At 45.7% G+C, this 24,764-nt stretch overlaps 2 protein-coding genes across 2 annotated transcripts; one reads left to right on the top strand and one right to left on the bottom strand.

Annotated features, from left to right (window-relative positions):
- Nucleotides 1–24,764, bottom strand: part of LOC122543486 (uncharacterized) — a 101,050-nt gene that overhangs the window by 46,898 nt on the left and 29,388 nt on the right.
- LOC122543636 (uncharacterized) lies at nucleotides 3,495–23,120 on the top strand. 2 transcript variants are annotated; one of them, XM_087974321.1, is made up of 3 exons: nucleotides 15,233–15,457; nucleotides 16,286–16,397; nucleotides 18,195–23,120. In XM_087974321.1, the coding sequence occupies exon 3, from the start codon at nucleotides 18,297–18,299 to the stop codon at nucleotides 19,164–19,166; it is 870 nt and encodes a 289-aa protein (XP_087830447.1). In that variant the 5' UTR covers nucleotides 15,233–15,457; nucleotides 16,286–16,397; nucleotides 18,195–18,296; the 3' UTR covers nucleotides 19,167–23,120. The 2 variants fall into 2 exon arrangements, with proteins under 2 accessions (XP_087830448.1, XP_087830447.1); XM_087974322.1 differs by lacking the exons at nucleotides 15,233–15,457; nucleotides 16,286–16,397 and adding an exon at nucleotides 3,495–4,293 and having other exon boundaries at nucleotides 18,323–23,120.

Below are 24,764 nucleotides of genomic sequence, written 5' to 3'. Positions count from 1 at the left end.
TTTGAAGATGTTGAACTCAATTCTCCAATTTCTTCTCTTCCGTTTAGCTTTCCTTATGTTCTCCCATTCCATCCCTTTCCCTTAGCTTTACTTGTTTCATTCTATGTTAGCATGTCCTCTCTCTCCTTCCCCCACCCCAGTCAGACTGTCTGCCCTTTCAGATCTGGCAGGTAGATACGCCATTGTGCAGGCATTCTCAATGTGAACTGTCAACATCTTTTCTCCCCAGCACGCTACACCTTGACCCCCCAACTACAGCACAAATGCTGTCCCCTGCACATTCCACTTCAGCTCTGATGAACAGTAATCTAGACTTGAAAGGTTAGCTTGCTCTCTCTCCATGGTTGCTGTCTGACCCACTGCGATCTCCAGCATTTGTTTTTTTTTTGGTACAGCTTCCAGCATCTGCAGTAATTTGCATCTACTTTAGATGGGACAATGTTGCAATTTGCATTTCCTCACTGGTGGATAAACCTATAAGCCTTGCACTTGGAATTCCATGTATAGTGTCATTGCATAATTTGCACCCTCACCTTCCTTGTCACAGGAAGACACGTTTTTGCTACTCGAAGTAGGATATTTAACCCAATGGTTGTGAATTACCCTCAATACATGATATGGAGGTGCCTGGTGTTGAACTGGGGTGGACAAAGGTAAAAATCACACAACACCAGGTTATAGTCCATCAGGTTCATTTAGAAGTATTAGCTTTCAGAGTGCTGATCCTTCATCAGCCATCTAGTGGGGCAGGATCATAAGACACAGAAGTTACAGCAAAATATCACAAAGCCATGCAGTTAAAAGGATATATTTAACAACATAGATTGCTGTTAAGTCTTTCATCTTTTAGAATGGGTTGCAGGCTTCAGTTCAATAATGGGTAAATCCCAGGACTTCTTTTAAGTCGCATTCTCGAGATATCTTAAGATTTTATATTTAAAAAAAGTGGCATTTGAGCTCAGACAATTTACTTCCAAATAAACCTGTTGGACTATAACCTGCTCTGTGATTTTTAACTCAATACATGATTTGGAGGTGTCAGTGTTTGACTGGGGTGTACAAAGTTGAGAATCACACAACACCAGGTTATAGTCCAACAGGTTTATTTGGAAGCACTAGCTTTCTGAGCGCTGCTCCTTCACCAGGTGTAGCTCACAGAGTTTAGAGCAAAAGTTTACAGTGTGATGCAACTGAAATTATCCATTGAAAAAGACCTGGATTGTTTGTTAAGTCTCTCATCTTTTAGAATGGCAATGTTGATCACTCTAACTCAATACGTGACGCGGAGGTGCCTGGGGTTGGATTGGGGTGCACCCCCCCCAAGTTAGAAATTACACAACACCAGGCGATAGGGTCCGACAGCTTTTGAGTCATAACCAACTTTGCCCTCAATACAGGACAGTGGCACTGGCGCAGGACCGCCCCTTGGGGGCACTGTGCGGAGCATGCGCAGAGTCAGCGATGGGGGAGAGGCACGTCTGCGGCCGGGTGAGGGCGCGGCAGCGTAGGTGGGGGAAGGGGCGGGGTCGGCGCGGGGAGAGTTTCTAAAGACACAGAGAAGGCTTCATTCCAGACCAGGGACTTCGTTTTTGCAGTCCCGGGTCGTTGTTTTTTTTCCCCTTTGCTGTCCTCTCCACACCCCCCCCCCCCCCCCAACCCCGAGACCAGGCCTCGGACCAGGTATGCTATCGTGGACGCGCGTGGGAGCATGCGCAGACATTGCCATTGACGCCACAAAAGGAGTGGGTGGGGCTCCGGTGCCCTGGAAGGGGGCGGGGCTTCGTGGGGAGCAGGGTGTTCTCAGCAGATTCGGGCAGCGCCCCAAGGCCATGCAGCCCATTCAGTGGGTGAGGCTGCAAGCCCCTGGATAGTTCCCTGAAGAAACTACCACTCGACGTCTGGTCACACCTCTGCCCCATGGCTGATCTTTGCTTGTCCAGTGTGGAAGGGGGTGAGTAACTGGGAGGGAGGGAGAGAGGGACGATCTTCGTTTGGACCTGCAGAGATTTCCCAGCACGTCCACCTACTTCACTTGCTGCCTCTGTTGTTCTCTATGTGGTCTCCTCTACATCAGGGAAGACAGGTCGCCAACGCGTGGAACGGTTTGGGGGAATCTCCGGGACACGCACCCCACTGCCCTGTGGCCGACCATTTCAACCCCACTTCCCCCACGGGCATGCAAGTCCTGGGCCGCCTTCACCGCCAAATCAAATCAACACACCAACTGGAGGTAGAACACATCATCTGCCTTGGGGCCTTTCAACCACAGGGCATCAACATCGACTTCACTAGTTTCCCGATCTCCCCTCCCCTCTCCACTTCATCCCATATCCAGCCCTCCCACTCGGCACCACCCTCCTGAACTGTCATACCTGTCCATCTTCCGTCCCACCTATCTGCTCCAATTTCTCCACTGACCTATCGCACTTACCCCCCCGCCTGAAACACCTATCGCTGTCCACCTGCCTTCCCCCCAAGCCCAGCCCCACTTCCATATTTATCTTTCATTCCCTTTACCCCACCATATTCCTGATGAAGGTCTCATGCCCGAGACATCGACTCGTCTGCTCCTCGGATGCTGCCTGACCTGCTGTGCTTTTCCAGCACCACCCCTTTCGACTCTGACTCTCCAGCATCTGTAGTCCTTGCTTTTTCCTATTGGCTGAAGTTATGGAATAGCATCAGTCTATCAAGCCTGCTTCCCCATGGCACAGCATGATCTGCCTGCTCTTCAGTAACAGGTTGCCAATGTCTCTTTCATGATCTTGTCTGTTCCCAGATAATCCTCTTGAGGGTGTTCTGTGGTCTCCACTAATACACTTGACACCTTCCACATCCACTGGGCATCTCAGGGGATACAGTATCTCAGAGGAACTGGGAATAACTTTTTTCCAGTTTAGTAAGGAATGCTTCCTTTTGGTCCGCTGCTTACTTTGACTTCTTTTAGTTTGACTGGAGCATATGTTTGGGTGAACAAGAACAGAAAAGTTACTCCAATAAAACTAGAAAAATCTGACCTGGATTCCTTTCCTGGACTGATTATAATACTGATGCTGTCAACTCCTTTTTCAGGAGATTAGGAGGTGATTTGCAAATGGAAAACTTAAAGCGAACATCATATCAAGAAGTGAACTCAATTCAGCAGGACCTAAATATTTCGAATGTCGAAGGAATAATATTGGTCTGCTTATGAGAGACAGACACACAGCAGAGTGAGTGTTCCAGTGAACTGCTTATGGAAAGAGCTTAAACCAATTACACAGACTGATAAAAACGCTCATCTAACGGGAAGAGACCATACACCTGCTCTGTGTGCAGACAAAGCTTCCGCTGATCATCAAACCTGGAGACACATAAGGACACCAGCACCACGGAGAAACCATGGAAATGTGGGTTTTGCGACAAGAGGTTCAAATTCCCGTCCAAGCTTGAGATTCATCGACGCAGTCACACTGGGGAAAGGCCATTCCCTTGCTCTGTTTGTGGGAAGGAATTTATGAATGAATCTCACCTTATTGCCCACCAAGTAGTTCACACTGAAACACGACCCTTCAAATGTTCCGATTGTGAGAAGAGCTTTAAAAATGCAGGGGGTCTGTTGGCTCACCAGCGATTTCACACTGAAGAGAGGCCCTTCAGCTGCAGTTACTGTGGGAAGGGATTCACCCGGTCATCCAGGCTTACCGAGCACCAGCGGGTTCACACTGGGGAGAGACCGTTCACCTGCTCCAAGTGTGGGAAGGGGTTCACTTGTTTGACCAGCCTCAATTCGCACCTGTTTGTTCACACTGATCAGAAACCATTTCGGTGTTCTTGCTGTGAGAAATGCTTTAAAAGTACAGGTGATCTGCTCCAACATCAGCGGGTTCACACTGGGGAGCGGCCATTCACCTGCTCAGAATGTGGGAAAGGGTTCGCACATTCCTCCCACTTACTGAGGCACCAGCCGGTTCACAGCGGAGAGAGGCCGTTCGCCTGCTCTGTGTGCGGAAAGGGATTCGCTCAGTCATCCACCCTGCTGAGGCACCAGTTAGTTCACACTGACGAGAGACCTTTTCAATGTCCAGCCTGCGGGAAGTGCTATAAAAGTTCTCGGGAACTGGTGTCCCATCAACGTGTTCACACTGATGAGAGACCTTTCCGGTGCTCCCAGTGTGAAACTTGCTTCAGAAGATCTTCTCAACTCACTGCGCACCAGCGGATTCACACTGGGGAGAGGCCATTCATGTGTTCTGACTGTGGAAAGGGATTTGCTCAGTCATCCAACCTGCAGAAACACCAGCGAGTTCACAAGTAACTGCAGTGATTATCTTTTGCTGTTAATCACTACCACATACTTTGGTATTTGTCAATTATCCAAGAGTTTGCTCTCTTCATTAACTTTAGTTTTATGACTAAGGGGGTGGTTTGAAGTCTTCTTTGCCTATTTGTTACAGAATTGGGAGGCATTTGCAATGAGAACCCAAGATTGATATCTTTGAGCTCATGTCTCCGTTCCTAGTCATTTTGTGAAGTTCCCATTAAATCAGACATTTGCTCATCATTGACCATTTACTTTTCCTTTAGTTGTTCATTATCTGGTGGGTTTTTTTTAAACTTTTGTTTTCTGCTGTGTTTAAATCTTGGAAACAGTTTGTTACCTTTTATATTTTAAAGGCAAAATTAATAAAGAAGAACATAATGTACTCAGAAAATACTAATTTCGAGAAGTTTCCTTGGGTATAGTAAAGTCTAAAGGATTATATAATTGCAAAATTAAACACATTGCTGCAAAATTACATTTACTTAAACCAACTAAAACACACCAGCACAAGGATATTCCTGTAGTTATAATTTCTTTATCAAGGCTAACAAGCCAGGAGTATACTATCTCTGTCTTATTCAACCTCTGAAGTCTGGGTATGGCTAGTCATAAGTTAAACAGAGGCTCCTCGCCCTTAACAGTGGTAACTCTAAAACATTAGGTTATCATTTTCACTTTGATCACAATTCCATGGTGCACTTCTGTATCCATTGAAGCTAAACAAGGTCTCGCTATTACAGGATGAATATCCGTATTGCCTCTACTTAAGCAGAATAACGTAATTTAATTGTGTGATAGAATATTGCTTGGAAACAAGACAGGGGCTTGATATAAAGTTTTGAATACTATATTGTGAAGAATTTCTTTTGTTTTCTTGGATCCAAGGGAGGACGGGAAAAATTTCTGGCTGTAACAGCTGCTCCTTTCTTTGAGGTATTTTAGGTGTTGGAGGTGATTTCCTCAAATTCCAGGAGCAGCAATTACTGTTTTATATGCTGCTACGTTGCTTTGGAACTTTGGGGGAAAAAAAGTCAAAACAACAGCAGTTTTAAAAGGGAGAAGAACAGACAAAGGAAGCACATGGTGAGATCAATGCAGGAGAGAGAGAGAGAAAGAAACTGACACTACAGTGTATCTGCATAGTTACTGCCTTTGCTGTTTGAATTCACGTATCGCTGGACATTGGAGTGTGTCTGGGAAAATTAACAAACAGTGAAATTCACAACTGATCTTGGAGGAACCTGTTTGGGCGAAGCTCATAGCACAGAAGGAGATAAGTGAATTGTTTTAATTGTGTGGGTTCTTTCTTGATTATATGTTTTTTGAGATATGTCTCTTGGTTAAATTTAAAATATAAGCCTTAGCTATTAATTTAACCTGGGGCAGTGTTTTATAGAAGAATAAGATGGTGTTATTTTCTGGATCTGTAGATTGTGAAGGAGCAAAAATGGCCTTTAGTAGAGTGATATGTGCTTCTTGTCAGATGTGGGAGTTTAAAAGAGTTTAAGAGTTACTGCAGATTATATCTGCAATAAATGCTGTGGTTGTGAATCCTATCAGATTGAATGGATCGGTTGGAGAGACAGTTAGAAGCAATGAGGAATTTGCAACAGCAACAGTATGTGATGGATGGCAGTTATGGGAAGGGGGAAAAGTCTCAGATACAGTCACATAGATGGGTTAACTCCAGGAAAGGTAAGAGAGGTAGGCAGCTAGTGCAGGAGTCTTCTGTGGCTATCCCCATTTCAAACAGGTATGCTGTTTTGGAAAATGTAGGGGGTGATCAGTTCACAGGGGAACGTAGCACAAACAGCCAGGTTTCTGGTATTGCGACTGGCTCTAATGCAACGAGGGGTTCGTCAGGTTCCAAGAGATCAATTGTGTTCGGGGACTCTCTAGTCCAAGATACAGACAAACGTTTCTGTGGCCAGCAGCAAAACATCAGAATGATGTGTTGCTTCCCTGGTGCCAGGATCAAGGATGTCTCAGAGAGGGTGCAGAATGTTCTCAAGGGGGAGAGGGGCCAGCAGGAGGTCATTGTACACATTGGAACCAACGACTTAGGAAGGGAAAAGATTGAGATTCTCTAGGGAGATTACAGAGAGTTAGGCAGCAATTTAAAAAGGAGATCCTTGAGAGTAGTAATATCTGGATTACTCCCGGTGCTATGAACTAGTGAGGATAGGAATAGGAGGATAGAGCAGATGAATGCATGGCTAAGGAGCTCGTGTATGGGAGAAGGATTCACAATTTTGGATTATTGGAATCTCTTCTGGGGTAGAAGTGACCTGTACAAGAAGGACAGATTGCACATAAATTGGAAGGGGACTAAGACTGGCAGGGAGATTTGCTAGAGCTGCTTGGGAGGATTTAAACTAGTGAGATGAGGGGTGGGAGCCAGAGAGATAGTGAGGAAAGAGATCAATCTGAGACTGGTACAGTTGAGAACAGAAGCGAGTCAAACAGTCAGGGCAGGCAGCGACAAGGCAGGACTAATAAATTAAACTGCATTTATTTCAATGCAAGGGGCCTAACAGGGAAAGCAGGTGAACTCAGGGCATGGTTAGGAACATGGGACTGGGATATCATAACAATTACAGAAACATGGCTCAGTAATGGGCAGGACTGGCAGCTTAATGTTCCAGGATACAAATGCTACAGGAAGAATAGAAAGGGAGTCAAGAGAGGAGGGGGAGTGGCATTTTTGATAAGGGATAGCATTACAGCTGCACTGAGGGAGGTTATTCCTGGAAATACATCCAGGGAAGTTATTTGGGTGGAACTGAGAATTAAGCAAGAGATGATCACCTTATTGGGATTGTATTAGAGACACCCCAATAGTCAGAGGGAAATTGAGAAACAAACTTGTAAGGAGCTCTCAGCTCTCTGTAAGAATAAAAGGGTGATTATGGTAGGGGATTTTAACTTTCAAAATGTAGACCGGGACTGCCATAGTGTTAAGGGTTTAGATGGAGAGGACTTTGTTAAGTGTGTACAAGAACATTTTCTGATTCAATACGGGGATGTACCTACTGGAGAAGGTGCAAACTTGACTTACTCTTGGGAAATAAGGCAGGGCAGGTGACTGAGGTGTCAGTGGGAGAGCAGTTTGGGGCCAGTGACCATAATTCTATTAGTTTTAAAATAGTGATGGAAAAGGATAGACCAGATCCACAAGTTGAAATTCTAAATAGGAGAAAGGCCAATTTTGACGGTATTAGGCAAGAACTTTCAAAAGCTAGTGGGGGACAGATGTTTGCAGGCAAAGGGATGGCTAGAAAATGGGAAGCCTTCAGAAATGAGATAACAAGAATCCAGAGAAAGTATATTCCTGTTAGGGTGAAAGGAAAGGCTGGTAGGTATAGAGAATGCTGGATGACGAAAGAAATTTGAGGGTTTGGTTAAGAAAAAGAAGGAAGCATATGTCAGCTATGGACAGGATAGATCGAGAGAATCCTTAGAAGAATATAAAGGAAGTAGGAGTACACCTAAGAGGGAAATCAGGAGGTCAAAAAGGGGACATGAGATAGCTTTGGCAAATAGAATTAAGGAATATCCAAAGGGTTTTTACGAATACATTAAGGACAAAAGGGTAACTAGAGAGAGAATAGAGCCCCGCACAGATCAGCGAGGCAGCCTTTGTGTGGAGTTGCAGTAAATGGCGGAGATACTAAATGAGTATTTTGCATCAGTATTTACTATGGAAAAGGATATGGAAGATATAGAATGTAGGGAAATAGATGGTGACACCTTGAAAAATGTCCATATTACAGAGGAGGATGTCTTGAAACACATAACAGTGGATAAATCACTAGGACCTGCTCAGGTGTACCCGAAAACTCTGTGGGAAGCTAGAGAAGTGATTACTGAGCCTCTTGCTGAGATATTTGTATCATCGATAGTCACAGGTGAGGTGCCGGAAGACTGGAGGTTGGCTAACGTGATGCCACTGTTTAAGAAGGGCGGTAAAGACAAGCCAGGGAACTATAGACCGGTGAGCCCTATGTCGGTTGTAGGCAGGTTGTTGGAGGGAATCTTGAGGGACAGGATGTACATGTATTTGGAAACGCAAGAACTGATTAGGGATAGTCAACATGGCTTTGTGCGTGGGAAATCATGTCCCGCAAACTTGATTGAGTTTTTTGGAGAAGTAACAAAGAGGATTGATGAGGGCAGAGCAGTAGATGTGACCTATATGGACTTCAGTAAGGCATTCGACAAGGTTCCCCATGGGAGACTGATTAGCAAGGTTAGATCTCACTGAATACAGGGAGAACTATCCATTTGGATACAGAACTGGCTCAAAGGTAGAAGACAGAGGGTGGTGGTGGAGGTTTGTTTTTCAGATTGGAGGCCTGTGACCAGTGGAGTGCCACAAGGATCGGTGCTGGGCCCTCTATTTTTTGTCATTTATATCAATGATTTGGATGCGAGCATAAGAGGTACTGTTAGTAAGTTTGCAGATGACACCAAAATTGGAGGTGTAGTGGACAGCAAAGAAAGTTACCTCAGATTACAACAGGATCTTGATCAGATGGGCCAATGGGCTGAGAAATGGCAGATGGAGTTTAATTCGGATAAATGCGAGGTGCTACATTTGGGAAAGCAAATCTTAGCAGGACTTATACACTTAATTTTAAGGTCCTAGGGAGTGTTACTGAACAAAAGACCTTGGAGTGCAGGTTCATAGCTCCTTGAAAGTGGAGTCGCAGGTACTTAGGATATTGAAGGCAGCGTTTGGTATGCTTTCCTTTATTGGTCAGAGTATTGAGTACAGGAGTTGAGAGGTCATGTTGCGGCTGGACAGGACATTAGTTAGGCCACTGTTGGAATATTGTGTGCACATCTGGTCTCCTTCCTATCGGAAAGATGTTGTGAATTTTGAAAGGGTTCAGAAAGGATTTACGCGGATGTGGCCAGAGTTGGAGGATTTGAGCTATAAGGAGAGACTGAACAGGCTGGGGCTGTTTTCCCTGCAACGTCGGAGGCTGAGGGGCAACCTTATAGAGGTTTACAAAATTATGAGGGACATGAATAGTATAACTAGACAAAGTCTTTTTCCTGGGGTCGGGGAGTCCAGATCTACAGGGCATAGGTTTAGGGTGAGAAGGGAAAGATATAAAAGAGACCTAAGGGGTAACCTTTTCACACAGAGGGTGGTACGTGTATGGAATGAGCTGCCAGAGGAAGTGGTGGAGGCTGGTACTATTGCAATATTTAAGAGGCATTTGGATGGGTATATGAATAGGAAGGGTTTGGAGGGATATGGGCCGGGTGCTGGCAGGTGGGACTAGATTGGGTTGGGATATCTGGACGGCATGGATGTCTTGGACTGAAGGGACTGTTTCCATGCTGTACATCTCTATGACTCTAAGTTAATCATAAAATGTTAATTTCCGTACTAATCCTACATTCTGCTGATGTGAATAACCTCCAGCCCAGTTATGGGGTGAGTACTGTGGATTAAGTTAAATAAATCAGCTTTTTATTAAAAACACAATGTGGTGAATCTTATTCTAAGTTTGTTTTGAAGTTGCTTCCTGTCTCCTCCATGCTCACATCAATAACATGTGTGAGGAGCTCATCAAGCTTTTTTGTCACGAAAGTAGAGACAATCTGATTTGGTGTCTCTGCTGCTCCCCTCCCTTTCATGAGGCCAAACCACCCTCCGAGTTGAAAAGCAGAAAAGCTCCACGCCTGGCAGCATCTGTGGAGAGAAATCAGAGTTCATGTTTCGGATTGAGTGACACTTTCCAGCATCTGCAGTTCTCTCAGTTTTTAATAATTATTTGTTGTTATTACGATGCTTTAAACTCTCAGAATTGTTCCACAGAACATGTTTAAATCAGATTGCATTAAAACTTAGAAATGATGCTTGCAAATTGCATAAAGTTCTTGCCCTGAGACCTGAATCTCCACCTTTGGTTAGTTCTTTCCCATCTCACATCTCCTTTTGTCCACAGGACCCACTCCTGGTCTATTCCCACTAATCTGCTCTCTCTCTCTTCTCTCTCTTATCTTTCTATCTCTCCCATTCAAATCTGCCATCATCATCCTCTCCGCCATAAACAAACCCTTGATCCCACTGTCTTGCGAATTACTGTCAACTCTGAACTCCCTGATAATTTTGTCACCTCCCTTATCTGTGCAATCTTTCTCAGAACTCTACATATGAATTCAGCTATTCGACACTACCAGCATAGCTCCTCGCAATCCCACAAATGGCATCACGTGAGCAGATCTCACTGAACTATGACAAAACCTGTGTTTATTTGAGTTACATTTCTGCAGACTCATTCAGTGATCACTGTAGATCCCACTGAGCTATGAAACAAGTTGTGTCTGAGTTACATTTTCTCCTCTGCAGTGATCAGACCTCACTGAATTGTGACACAAACCATGTCTATCTGAGTGACATTTATACAGACTCACTCACTCATTCAATTATCAGTCCCACTGAAATATGATATAAGTTGTGTCCAGCTGAATTACATTTACAGTGATACAGACTCATTCACTTGGTGATCAGGTCTTGCTGAATTATAACAACTGCAGCAAATTTTAATTCTGGCAAGCTCTTTGCATAATAAAATAATACAAGGCATTTCACAGGAAGGTAAGACAATATTAGGTTAAGGAAGTAAGTGAAGTAGTGTTATGAAGGTGTAGATGTTTACTGTACCTTTACGAGAGTTGAAAAGTTAGTAAAGACTGACAGCACAAACCAAGGTATCAATGTCGAAATAAATAGCAGCTGCTGCGTTGCCATGAAACAAAAACAAACTCTAATTCAGCCAATCAGTTTAAATTATGTCCCAAGATACCAAAATACAATCAAATTTGGAATTAGTATTTTGATAATATTAAAACCAATGAAATGGTCCGATGTTTGGGGGCATAAAACAAGACATTTTGAACAGTTAGGGGGAGAACTGCCAAAGACCAACAAATGCAGACTGCTAGCTGAAGAGCTCTCTGAAAGGTACCTGTCTGTGGGGAGTTTGTGCAGCAGAACATTGAGGCTGACCTGGAGAGAATCTGTAGAGGAAAATCTACAAAGGAGAAGCGGCAAACCTGACTGATTTTTTTTTTGTATGTCTTAATCAGGATTTTGTTATCGGACTAGTATTGTAGAGCGGGCGGTGAAAGATAGGATTAATAGAAAGGAGTTGTAAATAGTTGTTGGTTTTAATATTCTGTGTTGGACTTAAAGTAAAAATTAACAACTTTATTCTTTAAGTAGTGACCTCTGAGATAGTTCTTTGCCTCTCAAATTTTAACAGATTACAGCATGAGGTGAATTATTTCTGTGTGGCTGGTTTAAATTCGCAGAGGGGTTTACCCCGTGTCATAACAAGTAGAAAGGTGGAGAGGTTTGGGGAGGACAGACTAGGGCATAATATCCAGGCCACTGAAAAACAGTCATCAAAGGTGGAGTCATTATAATTGGGGTAAAGGATATTGAGTAATTGTGTTTCATGTGCGTCGGCCCTCAAGGTCCAAATCTGAGCTTTGAAACGTAGAATCCTCCAGTACAGAAGAGGCCATTATTTCTATAACACCGAAATTATGCGACCTAACTTGTCCCATGTTTCCGCACTAGGCCCATAGCTTTGACTCGTATGATACTTCAAATGCTCATCTAAATACTTTGTAAAAGTTGTGAGGGTTCCTGTCCTCCCAGGGAGTGGACCATCTATTAGCGGAGACGTAGCAAATTGGTGGGGTAATATCAGTGAAGTTGTAATCCTACACCCAAGGTGTTCATGCTGTGGGGAGATGGATTCAAATTACACCACTGCAAATTTGAACGCAATTTTTTAAAAAGCCTAGAGTTAAAAAAGCTAGCCTAATCAATGTTTATTGTCATAAAAGTCCATCCTGCTCAGTAGTGTGCTTTCACACAGGATATGGGTCGTCCTTACCTTGAGTAGGAAAGTCTTACTGCAATTATACAAGGTGTTGATAAAATCACACCTGGAGCACTGAGAACAGTTTTGGCTCACTTATTTAAGGAAAGATATCATTTTGTTGGAGGTAGTTCAGGGCAGGTTCACCAGGATGATGCCTGATGCGGAGGGATTATCCAGAGCAAATGCTAAATGGGTTGGAGCTGTATTCAGTGGTGCAGAATGAGAAGTCATCTCATTGAAATCTATCAGATTTTATAAGGTCCTTGACAGGCTAGATACTGAGAGGATGTTTCCCCTCATGGGAGGGTCTAGCAGCTAAGAGTGTGGTCTCAGAATAAAGGTGCGACAATTGAAGACTGAGCTGAAGAGGAATTTCTTCTCGGAGGTTTGAGTGTTCTTTGGAATTCCATGCTACAGAGAGCTGTGGGAGCAGAGCCCTTGTGTATGTTAAAGCTGAGATAGATAGATAGGTTCTTGATCAGTAGGGGAATCCCAGGCTATTGGGAAAACCCAGCAAAATACAACGTGGGGAATGTCAGATCAGCTGTGATCCTATTGATGGTTAAGGAGGCTTGATAAGCCAAATGCCCTACTTCAATCCCTTTTTCTTGTGGTCTTACAATGCAATTCAAGACACAGCAATGACACTGTGCCCCAGGTAATGGGGGATCAGCATTAAATGCTGGCCTATCCAGTGACACTCAGATCCCATGATTGAAATTTAAAAAAAACCCTGTTCTCAGAGAGTTACAATTCTCCGTAGAAACAACTTGTACGCTCTGTGTTGATTGACACCATTAAAAGTGAGTTGAAGTAAAGGACTGCGGATGCTGGAGACTTGAAACAAAAACAGAAATAGCTGGGGAAACTCAGCAGGTCTGGTCGCATCTGTGTGGAGAAAGCAGAGCTCATTTTTCAAGTTGGCGACTCTTCATCAGCACTGACAGCAGCTAGAGGAAAAGAAATTATATTGAACAGAAGGTGGGAGGGAGGAAGGATGTAGAGGGAAAGAGGTGAGCTGAAAAAAAAATCATAAAATCCCAATAATGCAGGTATCCATCCCAATCCTCCAAAGAGCATCCCATCCCTCTATCCTGTATTTCCCATGGCTAATCTTGCACAGCCTTGGACACTATAGCATAGCCAATCCACCTAACCTGTACATCTTTGGACTGCAGGTGGAAACCCATGCAGACACGGGGAGAATGTCTATTTGGAGTTTGCACAGTCACAGAGGGTGGAATCAAACCCAGGTCCCTGGCACTATAAGGTAGTGGTGCTAACCCGGGCCATCATGCCACCCTGTACTCAATACTCTGACCAATAAAGGAAAGCATACCAAATGCCTTCTTCAGTATCCTATCTACCTATGACTCCACTTTCAAGGAGCTATGAACCTGCACTCCAAGGTCTCTTTGTTCAGCAACACTCCCTAGGACCTTACCATTAAGTGTATAAGTCCTGCTAAGATTTGCTTTCCCAAAATGCAGCACCTCGCATTTATCTGAATTAAATTCCATCTGACACTCCTCAGCCCATTGGCCCATCTGGTCCAGATCCTGTTGTCATCTGAGGTAACCCTCTTCGCTGTCCACTACACCTCCAATTTTGGTGTCATCTGCAAACATACTAACCTGTACCCCTTATGCTCGCATCCAAATCATATATGTAAATGACAAAAAGTAAAGGACCCAGCACCGATCCTTGTGGTACTCCACTGGTCACAGGCCTCCAGTCTGAAAAACAACCCTCTACTATCACCCTCGGTCTTCTACCTTTGAGCCACTTCTGTATCCAAATGGCTAGTTCTCCCTTTATTCCATGAGATCTAACCTTGCTTATCAGTCTCCCATGGGGAACCTTGTCGAATGCCTTACTGAAGTCCATATAGATCACACCTACTGCTCTGCCCTCATCAATCTTCTTTGTTACTTCTCCAAAAAACTCAATCAAGTTTGTGAGACATGATTTCCCACGCACAAAGCCATGTTGACTATCCCTAATCAGTCATTGTCTTTCCAAGTAAATGTACATCCTGTCCCTCAGGAATCCCTCCAACAACTTGCCCACCACTGAGGTCAGGCTCACTGGTCTATAGTTCCCTGGCTTGTCTTTACCGCCCTTCTTAAACAGTGGCACTATGTTTGCCAACCTCTAGTCATCCGGCACCTCACCTGTGACTATCGATGATCCAAATATCTCAGCAAGAGGTCCAGCAATCACTTCTCTAGCTATCCATTGTTTACGTGGAATCTGTTCGGGATCCAACAGCTGACCACCGGCCCCTACCTCAGGGCAAAAGGTCTGGGTTCAAAAGCCACATGTCCCATAGGTTTTTCACAGCATATCCAAAAAAGGTGATTAACAATAAAATCATTTTACAACATGAAACCACTGGCAAGCAGATGGTAAGCTGGTCCCTGGCGGTGTGAGGCAGCAATGCTAACCACTGTGCCACTTTGCCATCCCTCATTTACACCCACACTTCCAGCTGATGGGATCGAAGCGTCTCTTCTCCTTTGTTTTATTTGATATTTGACTTCTTCGACCAAGCTTCTGAAACCTGGTTTGGGAGATGGGGGCACTCTGGAAGTGTACTTCAGTGTGTAAAAAGTTCCATAAGAATGCAAGTTGTTGTTGTTGTTGTTGCCTTACACTGGGAGAATCGGGAATGTCACGAAATATTTTAAGTCCTCAGACTACAGGGGCCAGTCACTTTCTGGCTAAAAACGTGAAACTATCGTTTCACTTGCTCTGAGCCAATAAGGGGAATGGCACATTTCTTACCCACCAGGATGAATTATCACTTTCACCCCTGGAGGTGGTGGACAAGACGCAGAACACCGCGCATGCTCCAGCTCACAATGAGGACCGGATGATTGACAGCGGGTTCGGACCAATAGGAGGAGGGTGGCCAGTGCTGGAGGACGGAGCGAATGCAGGTGGTCTTCCAACCAATCGGAGCGATGCGGGCGGGGCTACACCGACCGTTGCGTCACCACCCCACCCCGCCGAAGGGGACTCTGCGCAGGCGCCGCGTCGCCGCAACTGAAAGATGGCCGAGTTCGCGCGAGCTGCGGGCGTTGGCGAATGGATAGTGGCCGCAGGCGAGAAATAAAGCCAGTGTGAACTAAGAGGTTTCATCGGCGATCGGTGTCAGCCGTCAGACCTGGATGAGAAACGCCCCGGGCCCGCGTTTGCAGCTAACGGCAAAAAGGCCGCGGGCCTCAGGCGGTAACAGGTCCGGGTTACCGTCGCCATCTTTCTTGGGGGCAGTGTTCAGTGAACGTGTGCGCGGCCGCCATATTTATAGGGGGCAAGGCTCTGCAGGGCGCCTGCGTTAACCTTCCTTTGTTATGGGTCTGGATGGGGACTTGCACGTAGAAAATTCAAACCTTGAGAAAGGTTTGTCGCCTCTGGATTTCTGTCGTAAACTTACTGAGATGGTTGAAGAATATGTTTACTGGGAAAGGAAGTTTGGAGCTGGTTGAATGCTGAACCAAAGGAGTGGCTTCAGCAGCTCTTAACCAGCCTGTTACACTCCATATGTTTAGTGGAGGGGAAGTTCTTCCAACTTGTTCAGAACTTTTTTTATTAGCTGTTGCAGCCTTGCAGGTTGGGGCTGCCAATTGGGGTTCGGCCCCACTGTAGCACTGCTTCAAGGATTATGATCCTTCAGACCAGATTCTCGCAGTACCAGGCTTGTCCAATGTTCTTAAACCTGGGAAGATAACACCTAACCAGTGCTCTGTTTCCCCTCTGCCCTCCCTTATCATCTCTCTGTCATTGTCTACTTTCTTCCAACTCAAATTTAGGGATATATTTTAGCTCTGTTTCGTATTTTGCTGTTACTTTCTCAGACCTTGTCTAAATGAGATTTGTACTGCTGTTCATCCCTGATCATGTGCTGCTGACTCGCTAGCTTTATGCTCCCTCAATATGTTTCAGAGTCAAGAATCCTTTTTCCAGCATGGGAGTCCATTTCCCTTCTGTTTCTGAGAACTAAGTTCAGCGCTGTTTTATTTCCTGTTTTCCCTCTGTTTTAACTCTGTTTTTCTCTCTCTGACAGACACCAGCAAGCATTGCCAGTACTCAGTTGCCTGTGACGACGATAATGATGATGTTTGACCTTCTTGAACCACTGCAGTCGTGTGGTGGAGGTGCTCCCACAGTGTTGTTTGGTAAGTTGTAACAGAATATTCATCCAGTGTTGAAGGGTTAATGATATATGTCCAATCACTTGTGTTTTTGTCGTGTATCAAATTTAATAACATGTTCCAAGGAATTTCACAGAAATGTGTTAGAGGAATATTTGACACTGAATTACTGCAGGAATATTAGGCCAAGTGACCAAAATCTTTGCCAGGCGATTAGGTTTTAAGGAGAATCTTGAAGGAGGAAGAAGAAGCTGAGAGGTTTTGGGTGGGAATTCCAGATGAAATGGCCACCATTGGTGAAGCGAATAATAAACACACTGTTGGAGGCTGAAACTAAATGAGAAGCAGAGATCTCGAAGGTTGAGTGGCATGAAGAGAGTGCAAAGATGGGGCTGGTCGCAGCCATAAAAGAAATTGAGAATGAGAATTCTAAAATGTTTCTGCTTTCAATTGGGAGCCTTCAAGGTCAGTGAGCACGGGAATGCTAGGTGAACGAGACCTGGTGTAAGTAAGCACACAGACAGCAGAGGTTTGGCTGACTGGGTGTCTTTAGGACAAAAGGGGATTAGAGGAAACAGGTTTAGAACTGAACTGAGAAGGAACTAGCGAGTTTTGAGAAGATTTGTAGTTCAGGTTGAGGTTTTGGATGTAGGTTTGCTCACTGAGCTGAAAGGTTAATTTCCAGACATTTCGTTACCCTACTCGGTAACATCTTCAGTGGGCCTCGGGCGAAGCATTGCTGAAAATTTTTGCTTTCTATTTATATGTTTGGGTTTCTTTGGGTTGGTGATGTTGTTATTTCCTGTGGTGAAGTCACTTCCTGTTCCTTTTCTCAGAGGATGGTAGATGGGGTCTAACTCGATATGTTTGTTGATAGAGTTCCAGTTGGAATGAGAAGGAACTTCTTCACCCAGAGGGTTATTAATCTATGGAATTCCTTGCCGAGGGAAGTAGTTGACACTGCTTCAGTAATTGCTTTTAAAGCTAAGGCAGATACATTTTTGAAAATTAAAAGGAATTAAGGGATGTGGTGAAAACGCACGTAAGTAGAGCTGAGTACATGAAAAGATTGCCCATGATGTTATTAAATGGCGGAGCAGGCTCGATGGGCTGAACGGCCTACTCCTGCTCCTAGTTCTTATGTTCTTCAGTCTAAAGGTAACAAAGGAAACGATGAGAGTTTCAGCAGCAGGTATCAGTGATATTGCTGAGGTGGAAATAGGTGATCGCACCGATGATTGGGATTTGTGGTTGGAAGCTCACCTTGAGTTGAAGTTTTTTACCTTTGGTTGTGAATAGTCTGGTTCAGCCTCAGACAATGGGAGAGGGATGGGGGTCAGTGGCGAGAGTACAGTTTGGTAAAGACAACGGTTTCAGTCTTCCTGATATTTAAACAGAGTACATTTCGGCTCATCTGCTACCAAATGTCAGACGAGACAGGACAGTGTGTGACTTAGAGAGCTTAATGTTCATCTACCTGTGAGTTGGGTCCTTATAGGTGGCAGAGGTTTAGGGTTTGAGAGATTCTGTCAGTGTTGTAGTTGATTTGTTCACATATAAATATCCCTTTCCATCATTATCTGCCTCACCGACCACTGCCTCTCTCTCTACTCAACTCAAAGCCAGAGTGTTGTGCAGGTCTGGTCTGGGTGGCAAATTCCCTCTCCTGATGGATATTACTGAACCAGTGGGGGTTTTTCTCCCATCTTTTCCTGGCCTCTCATGTTTCCAGATTAATTCAGCTCAATTTCACAACCTGTCTGTGTTTTTGAGGGTTTTCTCTCACTCCCTTTTCTTTTCCTGTTTTTAAACATTTCACAGAATATTAGAAGGGAAGGACTTGCAGTCAGGAAACCCAAGTCGAACATCACATCAGAGTCTGACACAGAGTCGTGCAATTTATCGAGGCCCGAGATTTTGAGCATGGAAGGAGAAAGCACTGTACACAGTGGGGAGAGACCATACACGTGTTCCGTGTGTGGGCAAGGCTTCAGCCGAGCGTCTGGCTTGTCAGAACACAAATGGAGTCACAACGGAGGAAAGCCGTGGAAATGTGAGGACTGTGGGAAGGGCTTCATTTCCCCGTCGAAGCTGGAAGCTCATCGGCGCACTCACACCGGGGAGAGGCCATTCCCCTGCTCCGTCTGTGACAAGAGATTTGCCCTGCCCGCTGACTTGCTGAGACACCAACGCGTTCACACCGACGAAAGACCTTTCCAGTGCCCGGACTGCGCCAAGTGCTACAAAAGCTCTGGGGAGCTGATGCGCCATCAACGTGTTCACACGGATGAGAGACCGTTCCGGTGCTCTCTGTGCGGCTCCGGGTTCCGGACCTCTCCGGACCTCACTGTCCACCAGCGCGTCCACACCGGGGAGAGGCCGTTCACGTGCTCCCTGTGCGGGAAGGGATTCACTCAGTCCTCCAGCCTGATGACACACTACCGCGTTCACACCGGGGAAAAGCCGTTCATCTGCTCCATGTGCGGGAAGGGCTTCACCTCCTCGTTCAACCTGCTGACGCACCAGCGGGTTCACACCGAGGAGTCCCCGTTCAGGTGCTCCCCCTGCGGGATTCGCTTCAAGCACTCCTCTCAACTCGTCGCACACCAGAGACTTCACAGCGGGGAGAGGCCGTTCACCTGCTCCAAGTGTGGGAAGGGATTCACTCAGTCGTACAACCTGCTGATCCACCAGCGAGTTCACACTGGGGAGAGGCCGTTCACCTGCGCCAAGTGTGGCAAGGGGTTCACTTGTTCATCCCACCTGCTGAGGCACCAGCGGGTTCACAAGTGATGTGGATGTTGCTTTGCTAAATCGCACACTTAGAAGGGACGTAAGAGCATTGGATACGTCTTTCAAGTTAATAACACACTGGCGCCAGGTAGGATGTGCCTGAGAACACTGATGGAAGTGAGAGTGGAAATTGTGGAAGGTGTGGCCATAAATTTTCAATCTTCCTTCCATGGTGATGTACCAAGGGACTGGAGCACTGCAGAATTTATGCCTTAGAAAGCGGTGAGTGCAGCAACCACAGGCCAAACAGCCTAACCTTGTCAAAACAATAATTTGGGACAAACGTAATAGTAGCATTGGGAATTGTTAGGGAGGATTAGCACCAATTCATTGTGAGAAAATTGTGTTCAACTCACTTGCTGGAATCTTTTGATGAGGTGTGTTGAAGAGGGTAGTGCTTTTACTGTGGTGTACATGAGCTTCCAAAAGGCATTATTGATAGTGCCACCCAATAGACTTCTGAACAAAAGGGGCTGATTGAAAGGGGCAGTGACAAGGGGAGTGCAGAATTGACTGGACATAGGAACAGGAGGAGTCCATTCGGTCCTTCGAGCCTGCTCCACCATTCATCACAATCATGGCTGATCGTCTAACTTAATCCTACTTCCTCCCCATATCCTTTGATCCCAGTCAGCCCAAGTGCTATATCTAGCCGTCTCTTGAATACCTTCAATATTTTGGCATCAACTACTTTCTATGGGAATGCATTCCACAGGTGAAGAAATGTCTCCTCATCTCAGTCCTAAATGGTCTATCCTGAATTCTGATGAAGAGCTTCTGCTCATAAAGTTGACTCTGTGCTCGAAGGCATTCGAAATGCTGCCTGACCTGCTGTGCTTTTCCATCTACCCTGTCTGGGCCTGTTAGAACTTTATGTCTGTATGATATCGTTCCCCTTCATTCACCTGAGTGAAAACAGTCTGGGTGGGTTACTCTTCAGAGGGTTGGTGTGGATTCGTTGGGACAAAGGGCCTGTTTCTACAATGTAGGGAATCTTGGAAAATCTAAATCTCTCATCTGTTGGATATTGTTGGTGGGGGAAGGGTTGACCTTTCAGGGGAAAGCAGCAGTAACCAGGTCAGTGGGAATGGGTAAAAATAAACAGGACCTTAGTGATAGGAGACTGGATAGTCGGGGGGAAAGACAGGAGATTCTGTGTCTGCACACAGGGATCCAGGATGGTGTGTTGCCTCCCAGGTACCAGGGTCTAGGATGTCTTGGAGCGGCTGTGTAATATTCTCAAAGGGGAGAGTGAGCAGCCAGAAGTCATTGTGCACGTTGGAACAAATGACACAGGTAGGAATAGGGATGAGGTCCTGCAGAGAGATTATAAATAGCTAGTGGGAAAGTTAAAGACCAGGACCTCGTCAGTGGTAATCTCCGGATTACTTCCAGTGCCACGTACGAGTGAGTGCAAGAACAGGAGGATTTGGCGGATGAATGCTTGGCTAAAGAATTGGTGCAGGGGGCAGGGATTCAGATTCTTAGACCATTGCAATCTTCTCTGAGGCAGAGGTGACCTGTTCAAAAGGGGAAGTTAGTGGTGATATCTTGGGGACAGTCAATATCACAGTAGAGGTGGTGTTGCATGTATCAGAATGTATGAAGGTGGATAAATATCCTGGTGCTGACCAGATATATGCAAGAACACTGCAAGGGGCTCGAGGAGTAATTGCAGGGGATCTGGCTGATACTTTTGCATCGTCGTGACCCACAAGTGCAGTCCCGGAAGTCTGGAGGGTAGTGAATGTTGTGCCATTATTGAAGAACCAGGAAATTATAGACCAGTAAGCTTAACATCTGTGGTGCGTACGTTACTTGAGAAGATTTTGAGAAATAAGATAAACACGTATTTGGAAAGACAGGGTTTGATTAGGAATAGTCAGCATGGCTTTGTGCGTGGGTGATGATGCCTCACAAGTTTGTTAGAGTTCTTTGAACTGACCAGGAGGGTTGATGAGGGCAATGCGGTACATATAGTCGATGTGAATTTCAGTAAGGCCTTTTGGTAAGGTTCCACATGATAGGCTGCTCTGGAAGGTTAGATCACATGGAATCCAGGGGGAGTTGGTAAATTGGATGCACAGTTTGCTTGATGGTAGTAAGCAGAGAGTAATAGTGGAAGGACGTTTGTTTAACTTGAGGCCTGTGACTAGAGGGGTGTCTCAGGGGTCGGTTCTGGGCCCATTGCTGTTTGTTATCGACAGAGGAACCTATTTCGTTCGGATAATTGAGTTATTCGGTTAATGGATTTCCTCTGGGGCTCAGAGTTTTCTGTGAAGTCTGCTCCCCATTCAGGAGACTCGGCAAAAGCACACTGCGCGTGCTCCCCTGGCCCCCACACCAACCCTGCTCTCCTCCTCCTCCTCTTTTCCCCCCACCACTCCCCAAAACTCTGTCTGCTCCAACCCCCAACCCCGTCTGCGCTTGCCCTGACCACAACCCACCCGCATGCCCCCAACACCCAACTGCTCCCACCCTGTCGCTCCCATCCCGTGACCTGCCCAGCCCCAACCTCGCCCCGCCCCCCCCCCTCCACCCCCACACTTTTTGACAGGTTCCACCTTTGTCCTGTACAAGGCAATGTCAAAGAGATTATCTGGGGAAGGGGGGTTTAAGGTTCACCTCTGTATGGAACTCCAGGGAAAGTGTGGGGGGGGGGGGGTGGGAAGGAGAGAGGGGGGGTGCAGGAGGTAAGTCATTTAGAGACGGTGCCTGGACTGTCCTGGACTGTTCTCAGCAGCATTTCAGTGAGCCAAGTTCGTTTTTAATCATAGTACCCGCAAACAAAAGATGCAATCAGGGTTGAAACAGCTCTTTGGCGTAATGTTTCTATTAGGACCTTGAGATCCGCTTCGGATAATCTGATATTCGGATAATCGAGTTTCCTCTGTATATCAATGGTTTGCATAAGAATGTACAAGGCATGATTAGTAAGTTTGACACTAAAATAGGCAGTGTCATGGACAGTGAGGAAGGTTGTCAGAAATTGCAGCAGGACCTTGCTCAACTGGGGAAGTGGGCCGAGAAATGACAAATAGAGTTTAATATAGATAAATGTGAGGAAAGTCAAATCAAGGTAGGAGTTTTATTGAGAATGGTAGGGCCTTAACAAGTCACCTATAGCAAGGAGACCAAAACTGAACACACTCCTCTAAGTGTGGCCTCCCCAACGTCCTGTACAACTGCAACATAACTTCCCAGCTTCTCGACTCAGTTCCCTGACTAATGAAGGCCAGTGTGCCTAAAGCCTTCATCACTGCCCTGTCTACCTGGGACTCTACTTTCAGAGAACCAAGTCACCTCTATCCTGTCAGATAATGTCTTGATGGCTCCACTTAACTGCTGAGATGGGCCTTTAAACAGCTCATTTGCATTGGACGCTTTCATCTCAATGTTAACCATTCACCCAACCCCTGCTGAGGAGGCTTGGTCACATAACTGTGGAATTTAAGACATTAAGTATGTGTCAGCTCTGGGGCCCAGGTTGCTTCACACTGTATCCACTGATGATATCAAAAGCTGGTCTATAAAAATGAAGGCTCCGGCCTGTTAAAAGCAGTCGTAACTTGCAGAGAACGTGAACGCAAGTTCATCAATTTTCTTTGATCGAGACAGCAAAGTAGAAATTACATTCCAGCAATATTCTTCAGATGGTCTGTGAAGGAATTTTAATGAGAAGAAACTGTCTCAGAGCTGTGGACTTTCAGCTAAACAATTATTCACCTTGCAAAGAAATTCCAAGAACTCCAGCCTTGAAATTTTGGACTCTTCCTTAAAAGCAAAAACTTTGATAAACAGGTCTCCGTCGGCTGTTTTTGTACTTCGGTCGTTGCTAATCGGATGAGCTATTTCCGCTTTACTGATTTATCAGAGGGCTTTGGGAAAGACGCCACTGTTATTTGAATGGGCAAATACATTAAATCACAGTCTGCTTATTGTCAGATCGTGAGAGCATTGGGGAAGAGGTTCATCTTAAAACTTGCAATCCAATCATAAATTCTGGAAAAGCAACTTCCAGGAGTCAGTTCAGGTTTGAAGTCCACTCGGTTTGACCCTACCGCATTCTCAGCCAAGCTGATCCAGCGCAGACATTTTCCTGACAATGTGGATAGTGTCAGACTTTATGGTTATGTGCAGTTGAGTGGCCAGCTAAGCCATTTTGGAGTGAAGCCCATTTCTGTGGGGGATTGGGTCACCGGGAGGCCAGGCTGGGTTGGCAGACTTCCTTCTCTAAAGAACATCCATGAACCAGGCGGGTTTTTGCAACAACTTGCACTCGTTTCCTGGTTATCAGTAATTCCAGATTTTTCTGTTTTGCATTCCAATTCCGCCATCTGCTGTGCTGCGATTCCATTCTGGGTCCCTAGAGAGGTAGCCAACGACTTTGGAGTGCTGGTTCAGTTTCAATCCCACTACACCATCCCCTTCCACCAGCTATGTCCTGTCTTGACAAAAGAGACAAAAAGCAGATGCTGGATTCCAAAATAGGCAGGCAGGAGGCTGGAAGAACGCAGTCCTGTAGCAGGGCTACACCCGAAACATTCAGCTTCTCCACCTCCTGATGCTGCCTGGCTTGCTGTGTTCTTCCAACCTCCCGCCTGTCTGTCCTGACAAAAAAGCAGGACAAATCTCATCCAGTCAGTTACTACCTCATTCTTCTCATGCCAGTCATCAGCAAAACCGATGGAAAGTATCGTTGAAAGTTCCATCAAACAGCACTAACATGGCAGTAACCTGCTCGTTTTGTGTTCTACCAGGGCCACTCCAGCCCTGAGCTCACAGTAACCTTGGTGAAAGTACCAAACTTGTGAGGTGAGGTGAGGTGAGGGTTACTGCCCTTGACAGTAAAGCCACATTTGACCGAATGTGGCATCAAGGAGTGAATCTGGGGTTCGAGCTGTCCCTATCACAAAGGAAGGTGGCTGTAGATTTTCGAGAACAATCTACTAGATACCCTACAGTGTGGAAACAGGCCCTTCGGCCCAACACCAACCCTCCAGAGACTAACCTACCCAGAACTCATTTCCCTACATTTACCCCTGACTAATGCACCTAACACTATTGGCCAAGTTAGATTGCCCCATTCACCTAACCTGCACAGCTTTGGACTGTGGGAGGAAACCCATGCAGACATGGGGCAAATGTGCAAACTACACACAGTCGCTCAAGGCCGGAATCGAACCCGGGTCCCTGGCGCTGAGAGGCAGCAGTGCTAACCACTGAGCCACCATGCGGCCCATCTTTCCAGGGGTTCCTCAGGGATGCTTCCTCAGCCCTACCACCTTCAGATAATCAGCAATGACCTTCCCTCTAGCGTAAGGGGAATGTTTGGGGATGATTGTGCAATGCTCAGCACCGTTCATGACACTTCAAATACCGAACCAGTCTGTGTCCATGTGGAGCAAGCCGTGGACTAGATTCAGTTTTGGACTGACGACTGGAAAATGATGTTAATGTGTCAGGAAATGACTATCTCCTGTTTGCATTCCTTGGCATTTAAGGTGAGTAACTGGTGAGTAACTCACCTTCCCTCTCCCCACACCTGTCCGCCATCTACGGGACACAAGTCAGGAATCTGGTTGAAAGTTTTCCAGT

The sequence above is a fragment of the Chiloscyllium plagiosum genome, unplaced genomic scaffold, assembly GCF_037043375.1.
Source record: "Chiloscyllium plagiosum isolate Xiang-an unplaced genomic scaffold, Cpla_swu_hap1 HiC_scaffold_27, whole genome shotgun sequence".
NCBI lineage: Eukaryota > Metazoa > Chordata > Chondrichthyes > Orectolobiformes > Hemiscylliidae > Chiloscyllium > Chiloscyllium plagiosum.
This window is presented reverse-complemented; position numbering and strand designations above follow the sequence as displayed.

Coding starts and splice junctions, on each gene's coding strand:
- LOC122543636 (XM_087974322.1), top strand. CDS start 3,497: ATGAATGAATCTCACCTTATTGCCCACCAAGTAGTTCACACTGAAACA. Junction 4,294..18,322: donor AAACACCAGCGAGTTCACAA/GTAACTGCAGTG, acceptor CACTGTACACAG/TGGGGAGAGACCATACACGT.